At 47.3% G+C, this 15223-nt stretch overlaps 1 protein-coding gene across 1 annotated transcript; it reads right to left on the bottom strand.

The window, feature by feature from the left end:
• Positions 1 to 9752: 9752 nt before the first annotated feature.
• On the bottom strand, positions 9753 to 14050 carry Kcna1 (potassium voltage-gated channel subfamily A member 1). The gene is made up of 2 exons (XM_057771921.1): positions 13285 to 14050; positions 9753 to 12914 (listed from the first exon to the last, which is right to left on the bottom strand). The coding sequence occupies exon 2, from the start codon at positions 12397 to 12399 to the stop codon at positions 10912 to 10914; it is 1488 nt and encodes a 495-aa protein (XP_057627904.1). The 5' UTR covers positions 12400 to 12914; positions 13285 to 14050; the 3' UTR covers positions 9753 to 10911.
• Positions 14051 to 15223: the final 1173 nt, after the last annotated feature.

Genomic DNA, 15223 nt, shown 5'->3' with positions numbered 1-15223 from the left:
AATAAGCCAAGCGTTTCCAGCCTCCCCATGCCAGTTCGTTTTCTAAGCATCCACCTGAGAACTGTTCTAGCCAAACACCCCACCTTCAAGCGCATAAACGTTAGCACATCCATGCTCCACTATCTTCTTGCTGCAAACCCTTGAAAAATCACAAAATTGGGTGGCTGTTACATGCTAAACTACCTGTGTCCACTCTTGCTTCATGTACAGTGGATGCTTTGGCCTTAAATATCCTATTCTGATGAGTTATAACAACACACCAATCATGTAATGGCAACTTAGTTTGGTTTTGGAATGGCCAACACAAAGATTGAACAGTAAGAACACATACTTGATTTTAACCATGTAAGAAATATTTTTTCATCTCTCTGTGTATACACACCACACATACACACACATTTTCATGTGTGAGTGCACATAAACCATGGCATATATGTGGAGATAAGGGACAACTTCAAGTATCAGTCCTTGGTGTCCACTTTGAGGCAGGGACTCTTGCTTTTCTGTTGCATGCGCCAGGCTAGCTTCCCCAAAACCTCATGGATTCCCTTCGCCCAGTTTCCCATCATACTGTAGATCACTGAGATTACAAATTAGTATTAGCATACCTACCCAGCTTTACATGTAGTGCTGGCTAGTTTTGTGTCAACTTGACACAAGCTAGAGTCATCTGAAAGGAAGGAACCTCAGCTGTGAAAAAGCCTCTAAGAGATCAGGCTGTAGGGCATTTTCTTAATGATTCATGGGGAGGCCTTAGCCTATTGTGAGTGGGGCTATAAGAGGTCTTATAAGAAGTCAGGCTGAGCAAGCCATGGGGAGCGAACCAGTAAGCAGCACTCCCCCGTGACATCTGCACCAGCTCCTGCTTCCAGGTTCAGGCACTGTTTGGGTTCCTGTCCTGAATCCCTTCAGTGATGAACTAAGAAGTAGAAATGGAAGCCAAATAAACCCTTTTCTCTCCAACTTGGTTGGGTCAAGGTTTTTCATCATAGCAATAGGAACCCTAACTAAGACACATGAGTTCTGAGGGTCTCAAAATCAGGTTCTAATATTTGTATAGCGAGTATCTTTACCCAGTGATCCATCTCCCATTCCGAGGGTATCATTTATTTTTAAATAAATTGATGTGATCTTTATCCTTTTAGGTTTCAGAGACAGCTATTCCAGTTTCATTAGAAATGTCCTTTAACAATAAGCTAATATCCTGTAATCTTTCAAAAACAGAGGTGGGCGTCTCATCTTGGAAGGGTTGACATACGCACAACTTTCTCTGAGATTCAGAACTGTTTTTACTTGTTAATACGAAGGGGGAACATACTGTACAGTGAAATCTGAGCCTCAGATTGATTCCCTGTGAGACTCATAGAAAACAACATCACTTCCTTGCTGAAGCAGAGAAATGATGGCGTGCCATGGGATGCAGGGGTGGGGAGAGCAATCTCTACCTTAGCAAGAGTTGAAGTGTCTTGGATTTCCACATTCTTAGCTCACTCTGCTGAGAAATAAGAATTTTTATTACGAACTGGACTTTTCCAAAACAATTATCTTAAATGTAAGCCTATCCTCTTCCTTGGTCATCTCTGATTATAATTCTGGTGAGGGATGATAATAAATTTTAGCTGGAATTAGACTTTCCTGAGATGTTCCTGCAGTATTTTTGAATAGTGAGAATGGGCCATCTACTACAGAAAACACAGGGATACCATATAAAACCTATTTTAAATATATATATATATATATATATATATATATATATATACCAATTTAGCCCCTGAATGTTAGTTTCTAAAAAGATGTCTCATGAACCTAACATTCTTCCGACTTCTCGCTCGACTACGTACAACAAAATGCCTTAGAAAAAGCTGCCAGGAGCTTCACTGTGGCTTACATCTGACCAGTTTTAGTAGGGAGGGGCTGGACCACCATAGCGATGTTACAATGTACCCCTCTTATAAGCAAGTCTGTAGTACGTGCTATTCAGGAAAAGACTATATTGACTCATAGATGCTCCTGAGCATTGTTTTATTTTTAGTGAGGACAGTTAAGAATAGTTTCTTTTAATATATTTATAAAATGTCTCTCAGACAAGCATATGAGAAAATTTCCAAGCAACATCTTGCTTTATTTCTCAATATTCACAGGTGGAAGTGGGGGGAAAAATCGAACCAGACAACATTTCGCAATCCTGACTGAGATCATTATCACATACCTTCTGGTCCCTCAACATATTGCAAGGCAGAGTCTGCCCTTGGTATTTAGGGTCTGAAGATGACAAACAGACTTCATGCCAAAAGCAAGGGAGGGACAGAATCAAGAAGGATGGCCAAGCATCTTGGGTCTGCTGACTGCCCCATATTATGTGAGAAATGTCCTGAAGTTTCTTCTTGAAACATGAACCCCCACCAGAGCTTCAAAATCCGCCATTGCCCATGCAGGCACGTAACTGCAGAGCTCCTGCTACAGGGAGGAGCTGACTGCTGCTAATCCCCTCTGCAGCGTCTTCATCCACTACTTCAACTAACAACATATTGCTATCTCACCCTTCTATAACACGGTAGAATGTCTTAAACATTTGGTCCTAGTATCTCTCACGGAACCCACGCAACTTCAGGGGGAATTATATTTCGCTTTCAAAAATGAGAGCAGTCCAAAGAAGCCAAGTACCTATGCAGAGTCCTCTGTGACCTTTCCTTGCTTGCGCTTGTCTTTCCCAACAATCAGTCAACTCAATAAATGCTCTACCATGGCTAGACACCAGACCTCAACTCCACCATTATCCCAGACTATCCCTCCACCTCACACCTTGGGCATGTCCTTTTGTCTATAAAAAGGAATACTCACAAAAGCCTGACCTAATCCATGAGGGAGGTGGAGGTGTCAAGCAATATAATTAAGAAGAAGGTGATTTAGAAACTGCAAAGAGCTACACAGGCCTGAAGTGTTGCTATTAGCACCTTATGGAGAAAGGCTATGCCTTTGACTTTAAGCAAAGTGCTGCTAGTGACTTTAGAGGTTTGTGGATAAAGGGGTGCTGTGAGGTGGTAGGAGGAAGAATGGGAAGACTGAACCTCATTCCCTAAGTTACAACTACTTCTCAGGTCCTCACCGGCAAATGACCTCCAGAACACAATGCTTTCCTGAGCAGTGCATCTCCAAGATATTCTAGAACAAAGTCAGTGCTGGGAAAGGACAGCCAAGATCATGTGGGATAAAAAAAAAATTGCTAAAAGAATATCTAAAGGCTCTTATTGGTAGAGTGTTTGCCTGACATGTGCCAGGCTCCAACTTTGCTCCCCAGCACAAAGAGATAGGATAGAGATGAAGAGACATGGAGATGATGGGGATGGGGATGAAGATGAAAATGAGATGGAGCTAGGATGGGGATGGGGTGGAGATGGGGTTGGGGTGAAGATGGGGATGGGTATAGAGATGGGAATAAGAATGGGGATGAGGATGGAGATTGATGGGGATGGTGATGGAGATGGGGATGGGTACAGAGATGGAGAGAGATGGAGATAAGAGATAGGAATGGGGTAGATGTGGGGATGGGTATAGAGATGGGAATGGGAATGGAGATGATGATGGAGGTCAGTTAGGCTGGGGATGGGGGTGGAAAGAGATAGAGGGAGAGAGATAGGGAGAAGGAGAGGGAGACTATACAGAGTTGTGGTGCAAAATAACTTGCCAAATTTAAAAAGTTCAGATTTCAGGAATTAAAACACCAAAAGCACTATGGTCGTCATCACTGACATGTCTATTTCAGTTTACTTGTTTATGCCACTGAGCCACATCCCCAGCCTAAAGACTCAAATTGGGTTTTGTTGGTTGGTTGGTTGGTTGGTTGGTCTTTGGAAGGTGGAATAAGAGGCGGTTTATTCTGGAGCCATTTTAAGTGGCCATGAACCCATGAACAAACATAGATTTAGGCTACCCCCAAATTCCATATTCCAACATGGAAGCAGTTCCATGAAATTTTATAGTTTACAGAAAAAACAGAGCTATAAGTCAAGGCAGGTTAAAGTCCATTGGTGGGTCCATCAGAAAGGCAGGTCCAGCACAATGAGGGAAGCTTTTCTATAAGCCCAGTGTATTATCTGGTGATGTTCTTGGTGGTCTGTTAAGTTAATTATTCCAAAAGGATTTTATTTTCATCTATTCTAAGATTCCTTTTTTAAATGCATATATTATTACATCCCTAAAAGTGAGACGAATCACTGGCATGCTAGGTCCTAATCACCACTGTCCTCTCTTTCCCAAGAGTGTCAGATGATGGTACACACAGTCACTAGCATCACCTCTGACCCAGCAAATGAAGAAGGATGTTCAGAAAACCAGTTCTCGGTTGGTTCACAATGGGGTTTGGTGGTGACCAGCCCAGCCATGCTGATGAGTCCTGTCTTCCTAAGACCTGCAGCTAGGCACTTTGCTCAGTCTGGCACTAATCTTCCTCCACACCCCACCCTCCTCTTCATCTGGAAGCAGACTGACTGCAGGAAGCAGTTACCTGATCAGTCACAAAGCAGCTGTGAGTCAATCCCGCCCTGCTGTCTGCTCTCACTTCTTTGTTTGACTCCTCCTAATCTGGCATGACTACCCTTTACAAAGCTCCACTAACACCATAGCTTCCATTCAGTGCTGCCTCTGGCATCCATCTAGCTCTGTCTGCCTCTACTTCTAGACCATTGCGCTCTGAGAAACATACTGGAGGTTGTACTTTTCCTGGCTCATGTGTCTCCAGTGATATCAGCATGGACTAGCTCTCTTCTTCCTTCAGCATAGCCTGACCTATAATTTGACCATAACTGAAAATCCACAGGCAGCTTCCTTTTAAGGCCAAGACTCTACTTCTGGCAGCAACTTATATAGAAAAAGTAGGCTCCATCTCCAGATTACCCAGGCCATCACAGTGCAAGGCAACTCCATGATGGTGCCCGGACATCCAGATCACTAGACTTACAGCAGTCCCAAAGCATGGCACCCGCTTTTCTCTGACACAGAAGTGGGATAAGATGTCATATTCACAAGGTAGAAGAGGGGCCAAACGTTTAGAAAATGCATCAAGTCATTTGTTGAAAGGGAAGAAAGAAAAGTTAACCACACGGGGAGTGGGATGAGAAAGTATGCGTAAAGAGCATCCAGGATCTTTGGTCTGTCTACACCAAAATCACTACTGATAGCATTGTGTATTTAATAAGTCATTTGAAACCATGTCATAACACTGTTCTGAGTATGTACATGCAGATACACACACATACAAACACACACACACACACACACTCCTTCTAGGGCAGGACTGAAACACTGTTCCAATTCAAAGCAATTTCATCAAGAACAACTAATGGTTCTACTCCCTTTGGCTTCATTTCTTTGCCTTTTTCAAAACAGGATTTCCCACCATTTGTACAGGCCATACCCTATCTAAAATCAACCAATGAGTTGATTGTCAAAAGGCAAGCCCAGAGCACCTCCTTGGGTGGCAGCAACTGTTCACCAGTCCCAAAGAAAATGAAGTCACTCCTTGGCATCCACCTGGAGTCATCATTGTGTCATCTGAATAGATCCCAAAGCAGATGGTATGAGCAGAGGGCCCCCCAAAAAGACCAATTAAGACAAGACACAAAAAAAAAACAATCAAGGGATTTCCATGATAAGATCCTTAAAAATTATCTTTAATTGATGCCAAATATGAACAGATCATGAGATGACAGAACCAAGTAAAATTGCATAGATGAAAACTATGCGCATTGTTAGGTTCTCCATTCGTAACATTCCCTATCCTCGACCCGACATGGTAAAACGGTTAGGGCAAGGCGTGTGCAGGGGAGATGAGATGAGACATGTCTGTAACTCAAGGAGGCAACAACTGGAAAGCCAAAGAACAAAACAGAACAGCATCAGCTTCAATGGTTTGTCGTCCTGAGGGTGCACTTCAAATTAATACTTCTCGACTTTAGTTTCCAGCCTCAGGAATACTTTATCTTTAATCTTAGAGGTATGTCACAGAGTCCACGTCACTTATGGCTGCTGCATCAACAGTGCCTAAACAGTGCACTGAAGAAGAAAGAGACTCCTCCAAGTTTGGGAAAGGGAAGACAGCTTGTGACCTAGCATATTCTGCAAGCTCTTTTCTTGTTTTATTTTCTTTCGTCATTCTATTTTTTTTTCTCTTCTTCTGTGATTTAGGAACAAAACTTTTCTAGGTCCTTTGAAGTTTCACATCACGATTTCCCTGTGAACGCCTAAATAAAAGCCACTGTGACCCGGGTTAACTTCCTCAAAGCTGTCCTAGGGGCAGCGGAGGCTAACCCTTTGCTAGCACATTGGCATTCCCATGAGTCAATGAGCAAAGAGGCCATTTGCTCTCAAGGCTTTGAACCTGTGTCTATGCCCTGAATGAGTTTGCACAGTGGCCCATGGTAATGGGCTAGTTTTGGTAATGATTCACTTCCTGCTTGCTTCTTTACAAACGTGGTAAGTAATGTACATTCCTTGAAGATTTACCTGAGTCATTCTGGACACGTTTGCATATACCCTGAAGTCCCGTGCTACAAATGTAAATACTACTGTGTCACGCTGTAGGTGGGAGTCTATCTCCTGAGATAGTTCAACCTAGCTTGTGCCCGCTCCTCCAATACTAGCATGTTTGTCTTCTCAAAATGAATATAAATATCAGAAGGCCTCACTCTTGCTTGGAAAAGGCTGGAAGATAACGTGGTTGTTTGGCAGTTTATAGTCTTTCTAACAATTTTATGCTATGGATGGTTACCACCCACCAATTCTCACCACTCCCAGGATAAGTCATTCCTGGAAGAAAACGGGGAATTACTGTCGGCTAATGTTCCCTTTCTACTTTCTGCTCGATCCAGTCTACCAAACAAGGAACAAAACTTTCAAGTTGCTTTAAAAAAAAAAAGTGTACTGAGGCCTCCTATATTGAGCATGAGGTTGAAAACTAATTTTTTACTGATTCTTTTAGACACCAATTTGAAAAATTTGTAACTACACCCAACATGAAGAAAATCCATTCTGGGTTGAATGTCATTTCTACTTAGGAAAATTTCTCAGCCACCACTCAGACACTTTTTTCTGCTCTACTCTCAAGAGGATCAAGGCTGTGGTAGCCTTGCTGCTTCATTCCTACCACAGTGGGATCTAAACCCACCGCACAGTTCCACTTTAGAGAAATGACTGTTCACCGACCACAATATGGGAACAATATCTGACCTGGCGTTCTGGACTAATCCACAAACACTGCCAGTGAACAGAGGCCACTGGGCTTCAGAATTCAAGTCTCGGAGGGAAGTGAGGTGAGGGGTGTGCACACAGATGTGCACAGATGGAGAGAAGGGAGAGAAAAGCCAAACCCAAACAAACCTTTTCCTGGCTATAGTCAGTCTTCTAGAAATCTGAGGACAGAGGAAATGAATATCTTTGGTCTCTCTGATTCAGATCACTTGAAGTGAATTAAGCACTTCAGAGATTCTGGGATGGCTAATAGCCACAGGATGACCTGACCCTTCCAAGAGCACCCTATTGAACTAGGGCTCTGCACGTTGGAAGAGCTGGGTTATGGCTATCAGTACATCATAAGTCTTCTCCTTCCAGAGAAAACGGGTATAAGCATCAGGGCATGAGCTATCAAGGCTCCGTACCTAAGAAGGGGTGAAAGGTCAGGAAGTCTGGGGAAGGAAGTATGAAGTGGACCAAATGAGAGTCACTCCTTAGTAGGCAGTTTAGTAAAGTGCACCTTCAGGTCTACAAAGACATTTCAGCACGTTTCAGTGTAGGGGTAAGAGCTAGGTCAAAGGTTGCATGCCTATGCTACACAGACAATCCCTGTACTCCTTGCCACGCAGTTCACTGCAATGAGCTACAGATGGATAACCAGCATCCATATCCCCCATCCACTCCAACTTCATAACAACAGCACATCCCCAAGCCCAGGCAGACCGCTTCTCCACATGCGGCACTTGTCCTTGTAACATATACAGAAGAGTCAACCTGTCCAGGACACAGCCACAGAGCCAGAACAAGTGTCCAGAGACTGATCAGTCACGGCTTCATTGTCTCATCCTCTAACCCATCCATCCCATAGTACTGAGTGGATTATTGCTGTTGGCAGAGTTCTGTTGTGTCCTAGATCTCAGAGTCAAAATAAAATTACAAGATATCCCTGGAAACTAGAGGGGGAGTTGGCATTTTGCCCCCAACTGGAGACTTGCAAGCATGTAGAAGACTGATGATCTAAGGTTCAAAGAATGAGCCACACATGGGAGGGGTTGATACCCTGTAGTCAGAGGTTGGGCAGTCCTTGGCCCCTCATCTTCCAGGATATGTATTGTGTTCTCCATGAATACCCACAAAAGTTCCACAGGAAAGAAAATGTCCTTCTTCCTTCAATTGAGCTAGACAGCCTGGATGTCATCATAGTTTCTGGGTTGATGGCCTCACTTCTTGTCTGAAGACTAGGTGGGGGAAAAGAATGGAATTACCAGGGAAAATTCCAGAAGAAGCCAAGCAAGGATGTAAGGCAGACAGGAGCAGGCAGTCACATGCTAAAAGCAGTATGAAGGTTCCCCACTCCAGCGTCCTTTAAAAGGCAATGAATGCCCCTCCATTGGTAAATAGCTGCTGAACTCCAGGGCCTGTGTGATATGGCGATCTTTCAGCAGGACACAGGGTCCCCATCATTCTCTAGATTCAATGGCTGGGGCAGCAGTAGTCAGATATGCAGTCAGTGAAGTGACTTTCCCATGGGACAATCATAGGAGCATCATAGGCAGTATCTATAGGAGGTTGGCCAAGAAGGCTGGCCTATGAGAGGTCACTGTGAGCCAAGTGTTCCCATAATTAGCAATGATAACCCCAAAGACCAGACTCTCAGAGATCTGCAAAGAGCTGTAGCTGTCAGGGAGAGGGTGGGGAGAAGGAACCACTGAACCCGAGGAAGCTCTGTCTGTCCAGAGTGGCCTTCCACATTCCCCAAAACATTTCTCTTGCCTTCCGATGGAGAAGAAAACAAAACAGAACAGGTTTACGGTTCACTTCCAGTTCAAAGCTGGGTCTCAGTTCATATCCGGAGTCAGGCTGCCAAAGAGACCAAGTCCCATAGATGGCCAGAGAGGCAGCACCTGCTTTCTCTTTCTCTTCTTTGGGGCTCTGAGGGTAGTGTGGCCTCCTCACAGTGGTGAAGCGAGAAAGTGAGGATGGAAAAAACAAACAAAACCAAAAAAGCGAAAGGTCTGTGCCCCAACCCTTCCTCCCCTTTGTTAAATAACTTCCCAGCTGAGTTATGGAGGCACTTTCTGCAGTTCACTGTGGGTACAGATAAAGGCACTAAGCAACTAGTAAATCAATTGGCTGAGTTTCTTCAGGGAGCCTCAAGGGGAGGGCCGAAGTCTCTATAGACTTCAAATCATGACAGCAAAAAGAAATCACTTCTGCTCTGGGTGCATGAAGAGATAAACATTACCACTTACATCCTAGGAATGCACCAGAAACCATGCAATATTGCACCTTTTTTGTTTGTTTGTTTTGCTTGTATGTATGTTCAGCTAGAGAGAATGCTTGTCTCAGGTGTATTAAATACCTTGATGACTTATTTAGTTTTCCACAGTTGTCTCTTAAAGGATGGGCGTATTGGTCCTCTCTCTGCCTAGACCTGTGCAGAAGCTTCACATTTCCCTGAGCAAAGGCAGGAAAATTGACGGGAGTGTTCCCCCACCCCCAACCCCACCCCCATTGTTTCTTTTTGGGCCCTCTCATCCCACAGACTTGTGAGTTTTAGTATTTTCTAATTTTCATTACTGAAATCATGCATTAATGAAGTCAAGGTACATCTTAATCAAATAGGCCATAATGCTGACTAAGAGAACATGCTTAGAGCTCCAAAAAGGGATTGTTCCCATCTGACTAACATGTGTACTTAATACAGTACTTTAGTTGCTAAGAAAAGAGTTAATAAATGAAGGAGTGCACTTTTGGTGAATGCAAATGAAAAGGGGACCTATATTCAGGAGAGTCAATTTCAACGTAAGCTTATCCCTAGTGTCTGGGTTAACTGTCTCGGCATGCTATTATAAAAGAAGTGTTATCAGATTCAAACATGCTTACCATTTAACTCTTGTGCTCTTGCAATAAGGAGGGTACGGTGGGAAGGTTTTACATCCACTTCTGAAGGTCAGGGGTCAGGGTGCAGGATTAGTGAGAAAAGACCTCTATTTGGATCATCTGCAGTCGAGAGAACTTAGCAGCTCTACAGATGAATCAACTCATTTAATCAGGTTACCCTTTTCTTAGAGAATAGACTAGGAGAATGGGGCAGATGGAAAATCCCAACGGACTGGGACCAGTAACAGATGTATACGTTGCTTTGAGAACCAGCCTTAATTAGTCCGGATTTTGGTTGTCTTGTGTGCAATTCAGTTGATCAAAATAAAAGCATTTGTTCACTGGCCACTGAGGCTGTCACATGTTCCGGGGGTACACTATCTGAAATGTGGTGTGCACTTTGCAAAGATTTTAGAGTGGAGTCCCATGCAAATTGGAATTTTATATTCCTAAGTGCTCAACTGATTTTAAGGTTTCTGAAAAAAAAAACTTATGCCAAAAGACTGGAAATATTTCAGTACAGGGAAAGCGTGAGTCTTATTCCTTACAGACTCCTTAATGGACAGCACTGAAGCCAGTTTTATAAAATACTTTCTTTTCTCATTTTTAGTAAAATGAAAATAGTTTTATTTTTTTAATGGGTCTTAAAAGCTTCAGGGTTGCCACTCCCCAGACTCACAATGCAACAATGCATTGACAGGTAAAGCATCCAAAGACTAATGGTTTGTAAGGTATCTACAGTGTGGGGCAAGAGTCACCAGGGCTTTTGTTTGGGGCTTTTGCTTGCTTGCCTGTTGCTTTTTAAACATCGGTCAGGAGCTTGCTCTTATTAACGCAGTTTTGATCAGCTGTGGTGCAGTTACCAGTTCTGATATTAGCCTGTCTGTAATGGGCTATGCTATTGTTCAGATCGTCTTCAATCTCCATGTACTCAGATTTGCTGATAGTAGAGGAGCTGCGGCGGCTGAGGTCACTGTCAGAGGCTAAGTTAGGAGAGCTAACGTGGAGCAACTGAGCCTGCTCTTCCCCCTCAGTTTCTCGGTGGTAGAAATAGTTGAAATTGGACACAATGACAGGTACGGGCAGGGCAATTGTCAGCACACCAGCGATGGCACACAAGGAGCCCACGATCTTGCCTCCAATTGTCACAGGGTACATGTCACCGTATCCCACAGTGGTCATGGACACCACCGCCCACCAGAAAGCATCGGGGATACTGGAGAAGTGCGACTCAGCTTCTTCCGCCTCGGCAAAGTACACTGCGCTAGAAAACAATATGACCCCAATGAAGAGGAAAAAGATGAGCAGCCCTAACTCCCTCATGCTAGCTTTGAGAGTCTGGCCCAGGATCTGGAGGCCCTTAGAGTGGCGAGAGAGTTTGAAGATTCTGAACACCCTTACCAAGCGGATGACCCTGAGGATGGCCAGGGAAGTGGCCTGCTCGCCCTTCTGATTTCCCTCCTGCTCAGCTATCTCCGTGCCCAGGGTAATGAAATAAGGAATGATGGCCACAATGTCGATGAAGTTCATGATGTTCTTAAAGAAGTCTGTCTTGCTGGGGCAGGCGAAGAAGCGCACCACCAGCTCGAAAGAGAACCAGATGATACACAAGGTTTCCACAATGAAGAAGGGGTCTGTGAAGATGTTGGAAGTATAGATGACTGTGGTGTTGTCGATGCGGTGGATGGTGCCCGTGAAGTCCTTGTCATCCTTCAGCTCAGGGAGAGTCTCCAGGCAAAAGATGACTATGGAGATGAGGATGACCATGACAGATACAATGGCGATAACCCTGGCAGGCCCTGAGCTCTCCGGATACTCAAAGAGCAGCCACACCTGGCGCTGGTATTCCTTCTCAGGTAGGGGGCGCTCCTCTTCCTTGATGAAGCCCTCATCTTCCCGGAACTTCTCCATGGCCTCCTCGCCCAACTCGTAAAATTTGATCTCCTCAGAGAACATGTCCAGGGGCACATTGACCGGCCTGCGCAGGCGGCCCCCTGACTGGTAGTAATAAAGGATGGCATCAAAGCTGGGCCGGTTGCGGTCGAAGAAGTACTCGTTCCTTAGGGGGTCGAAGTAGCGCATGCGTTTCTTTGGGTTGCCCAGCAGCGTGTTGGGGAATTGTGCCAGGGTCTTAAGCTGCGTCTCGAAGCGTAGCCCGGAGATGTTAATCACCACGCGTTCGCAGCATTCGTGGTCGTCGTGGTCGGCCTGCCGTGGGTAGCTGCCATCCTGGGGGTGACCCGGAGCGGCCGAAGCCTCGTCCGCATTCTCCCCCGACATCACCGTCATGATGGAAGCAGGGTGCAGGGGTGGGAGGCCAGGAGAGAGCCCGGGGTGTGAAGGAGCGAGGGAAGAGGGGTGGGGGGGACCCAGGCGCCCCCCCCACCGGAGAGTGACTCTCCCCCACGCTCACGGGGAGGGGCTTCAGAACCAGGAGGTTCAGAGGTCTGCAACTTTGCTAGTTACCACCTCCCCCTCCTCCACTCTGCCTTTTACCCAATTTGGAAAGCCTGAGAGCCCCCAGTGCAGCTTTTTTGAGAGGTTTGGGTTTTGGGGGTGTGCTCTGTTTTTCTGTGTTGGTGAGTGGGTTTTTCTTCCTGCTCTGATTGCCTTAGTGCACACCTGCCATCGCTCCGGGGCTGGCCGCAGCTCCCCTCCCCTCCTGCAGCCCTCCTAGGACCCGGTGCAGTGCCAGCTCAGCAGATCCCCACGCCTGTCACCCCCTTTGCTGCTCCTTGGCTCTCCCCCCTCCTACCCCTCTTCGCCTGCCGCCTTCTAAGCTCTCACGGGGCAATCGATGGACGCTGCAGAGAAATAAAAAGTGATACGAGGGTAGAAGATCAGAAGCATTCCGATGGGACGAACCTATAGACACCGAAGAGCACAGACTACTAGCTTTTGTAGAACACACCGGACTTATACTGGGTTAACACATACGCACAAACAGACACACAACAGACACCCAGAAATCCAAGTTTGGAAATCTTCCATCCCACTTTTCCCCCAATGCCCAACAGCCGATCTGTTTACAACTTCGTTAAACTGGAGATCGGAAAAGCGCTTAGAGATGCTGGAGGAGCTCCGGGCCCTGGGCAGCAACCCCTCACCCTCAGCCTCCCCCACCCTGTCACCATAACCTCGGATTCTGCAGCCCCGAACTGGGAAGCTCCCTACCTGGCCGGCCGGCTTGGCGCAGGGGCGGTGCTGAGTCGGCGGAGAGTCGAATGCGGCAGGTCTCCACTGCAGCAGCCGGAGCGAGCCACGGCCACCTCCACAGCAGCATCCGAGAGGCACCGGGCACCTCGCGGTCCGCGTCCTTCCTCTCTCAGGGGTCCGATCGTTTTATCGAGCAGCTACGGGGGAAATGTCCGTTCCCTACCCCCATTCTCATACGGTGCAGGCAACCTGGAGGCTCTGATCTCTCTCCGGTTCAAGGAGTTCCGGAAGATGCGGGGTGAAAAAGCAAAAAGGCCACCCCCTCCAGAGTCACCCAAGCAAATGGCGATAAGCAGCACGGTCGCCCCCTCCGAGCACTATGGGAGCCCCTGATTCGATCCCGAGGGAGGCGGGGGGTCCAAAGCCTGGCTCTACATGGCTCTCGGGTCTCCGCACCACCGCAGGAACCTCGCTCCACGGCGTGCCCGGAGCCTTCAGCAGCTCGGAGTGGGGCAGAAAGCGTGCGGCCGCAGGTCCGCACGGTCCATTTCTGGGCGCTGCAAGATCAGCAGAAACCTGAGAAAGCGCCTGGAATGCGGAGCAGCGATTGGCCCACCCGGGCGTGGGTTGGGGAGGGCGGGGGAGGGCAGGAGCGAGGAGGTAGATGGAAAATATGAGGGGGTGGTTTGGCAGAGGGGGGTTGTCATTCAGTTCCCATCCTTGCCAGCACAGCTTTTCTTCTTTTTCCCTCCTCTCCTCCTCAAAAAGCCCACCACCAACTCCTCTTCCCCGGTGGCCCGCAGCCCCGCCCACGCACGGCCCTAAGCTGCGCGCGCGACCTTCCCCGGGAATTTCACATTGGAAATGGTCAGGTCCGACGCAATGCAGGCGGTGATGTCCCTGGCAGAACTCCTTGGACCGGTCTGCTTTGGATGCAGTCACACAAGCAATCCTCCGGCATCCCGCTCCTGGTCGCCACCCCGCCCCTCCCCCAGGGGCCTCTCTGTCCAGCCCACCCTACTTACCCCCTATCCCAACCTCCATGTCAGCCTCACTCTGAAGGGTGCAGAGTTTGGTTAGAGCGCTGCAGTTGAGGATCCCCGGGATTCATCCACGTAGTGTTACTGCGAGAAGGTGGTACTAAGTGTCTGTTCATCTTGAACCTACCAGAAGGAGCTGAAGTTTTCTTACAGTCAAAATATTCTGAAATGCAGAGAATATTATGGGGGGCGGTGGGCGAAGGTGTCGTGGGTTTGTGGATTGTCTGCCAACTTGGTGCTAATTGGAGCAAACCTGAGAAGCAAGTCGCCCATTTGTCTCCCACCCTCGGTCCTGCCTCCCGCACGCTCCATCCACCCACTCAGTGACTGACTCTCTGCCCCCTCAGGACCACTTTCTAGGCTCTGGGCATATTCGCGCAAGGGTCCCTACAGAAGTTCAGGGCAGCATGAACTGGGGACCTGCGCGGCGTCCACAGAGGCGTTGTGCCTGGGAGATTGGGAGGAGGCAGCCAGCAACTCTGGTCCTTCCAGCTGCCTCTGAGCAGCCCGCAAGAACCCAGAATCGCCGCTGATTGGTTCCTCGCCCGGCCTTCGCACCGCCCCTTCGCACCACCGCGGCTCGCGTTGCCTCCTGCCCACACCACCCACCACTTTAATCAAAGCCAATGATCGCATCCTCCTGGCTCTATTGTGGCTAGTGAAAGGCAGGGGACTTTACAAGGATCCCGGGGATACAGCTAGTTAAATCCCTCCTCCAGATTCAGAGCCCGGCTTTCCTTTCAGAAAAATAAGTGTTTGTTCTCTTTTCTCCTCCAGATTCCGACCCTGGCTTTTCTTCGACGAACAGCAAGTTCTATCGCACACTACTCCTTCCCACCTTAAACTCCACCTAGTGCACGCTGGTCCCCCCACCCCAGAAACTTCATGCCCTCCTCTTCTTCTGCACTGAAGCTCTA

The sequence above is a fragment of the Chionomys nivalis genome, chromosome 1 (genome assembly GCF_950005125.1).
Source record: "Chionomys nivalis chromosome 1, mChiNiv1.1, whole genome shotgun sequence".
NCBI lineage: Eukaryota > Metazoa > Chordata > Mammalia > Rodentia > Cricetidae > Chionomys > Chionomys nivalis.
This window is presented reverse-complemented; position numbering and strand designations above follow the sequence as displayed.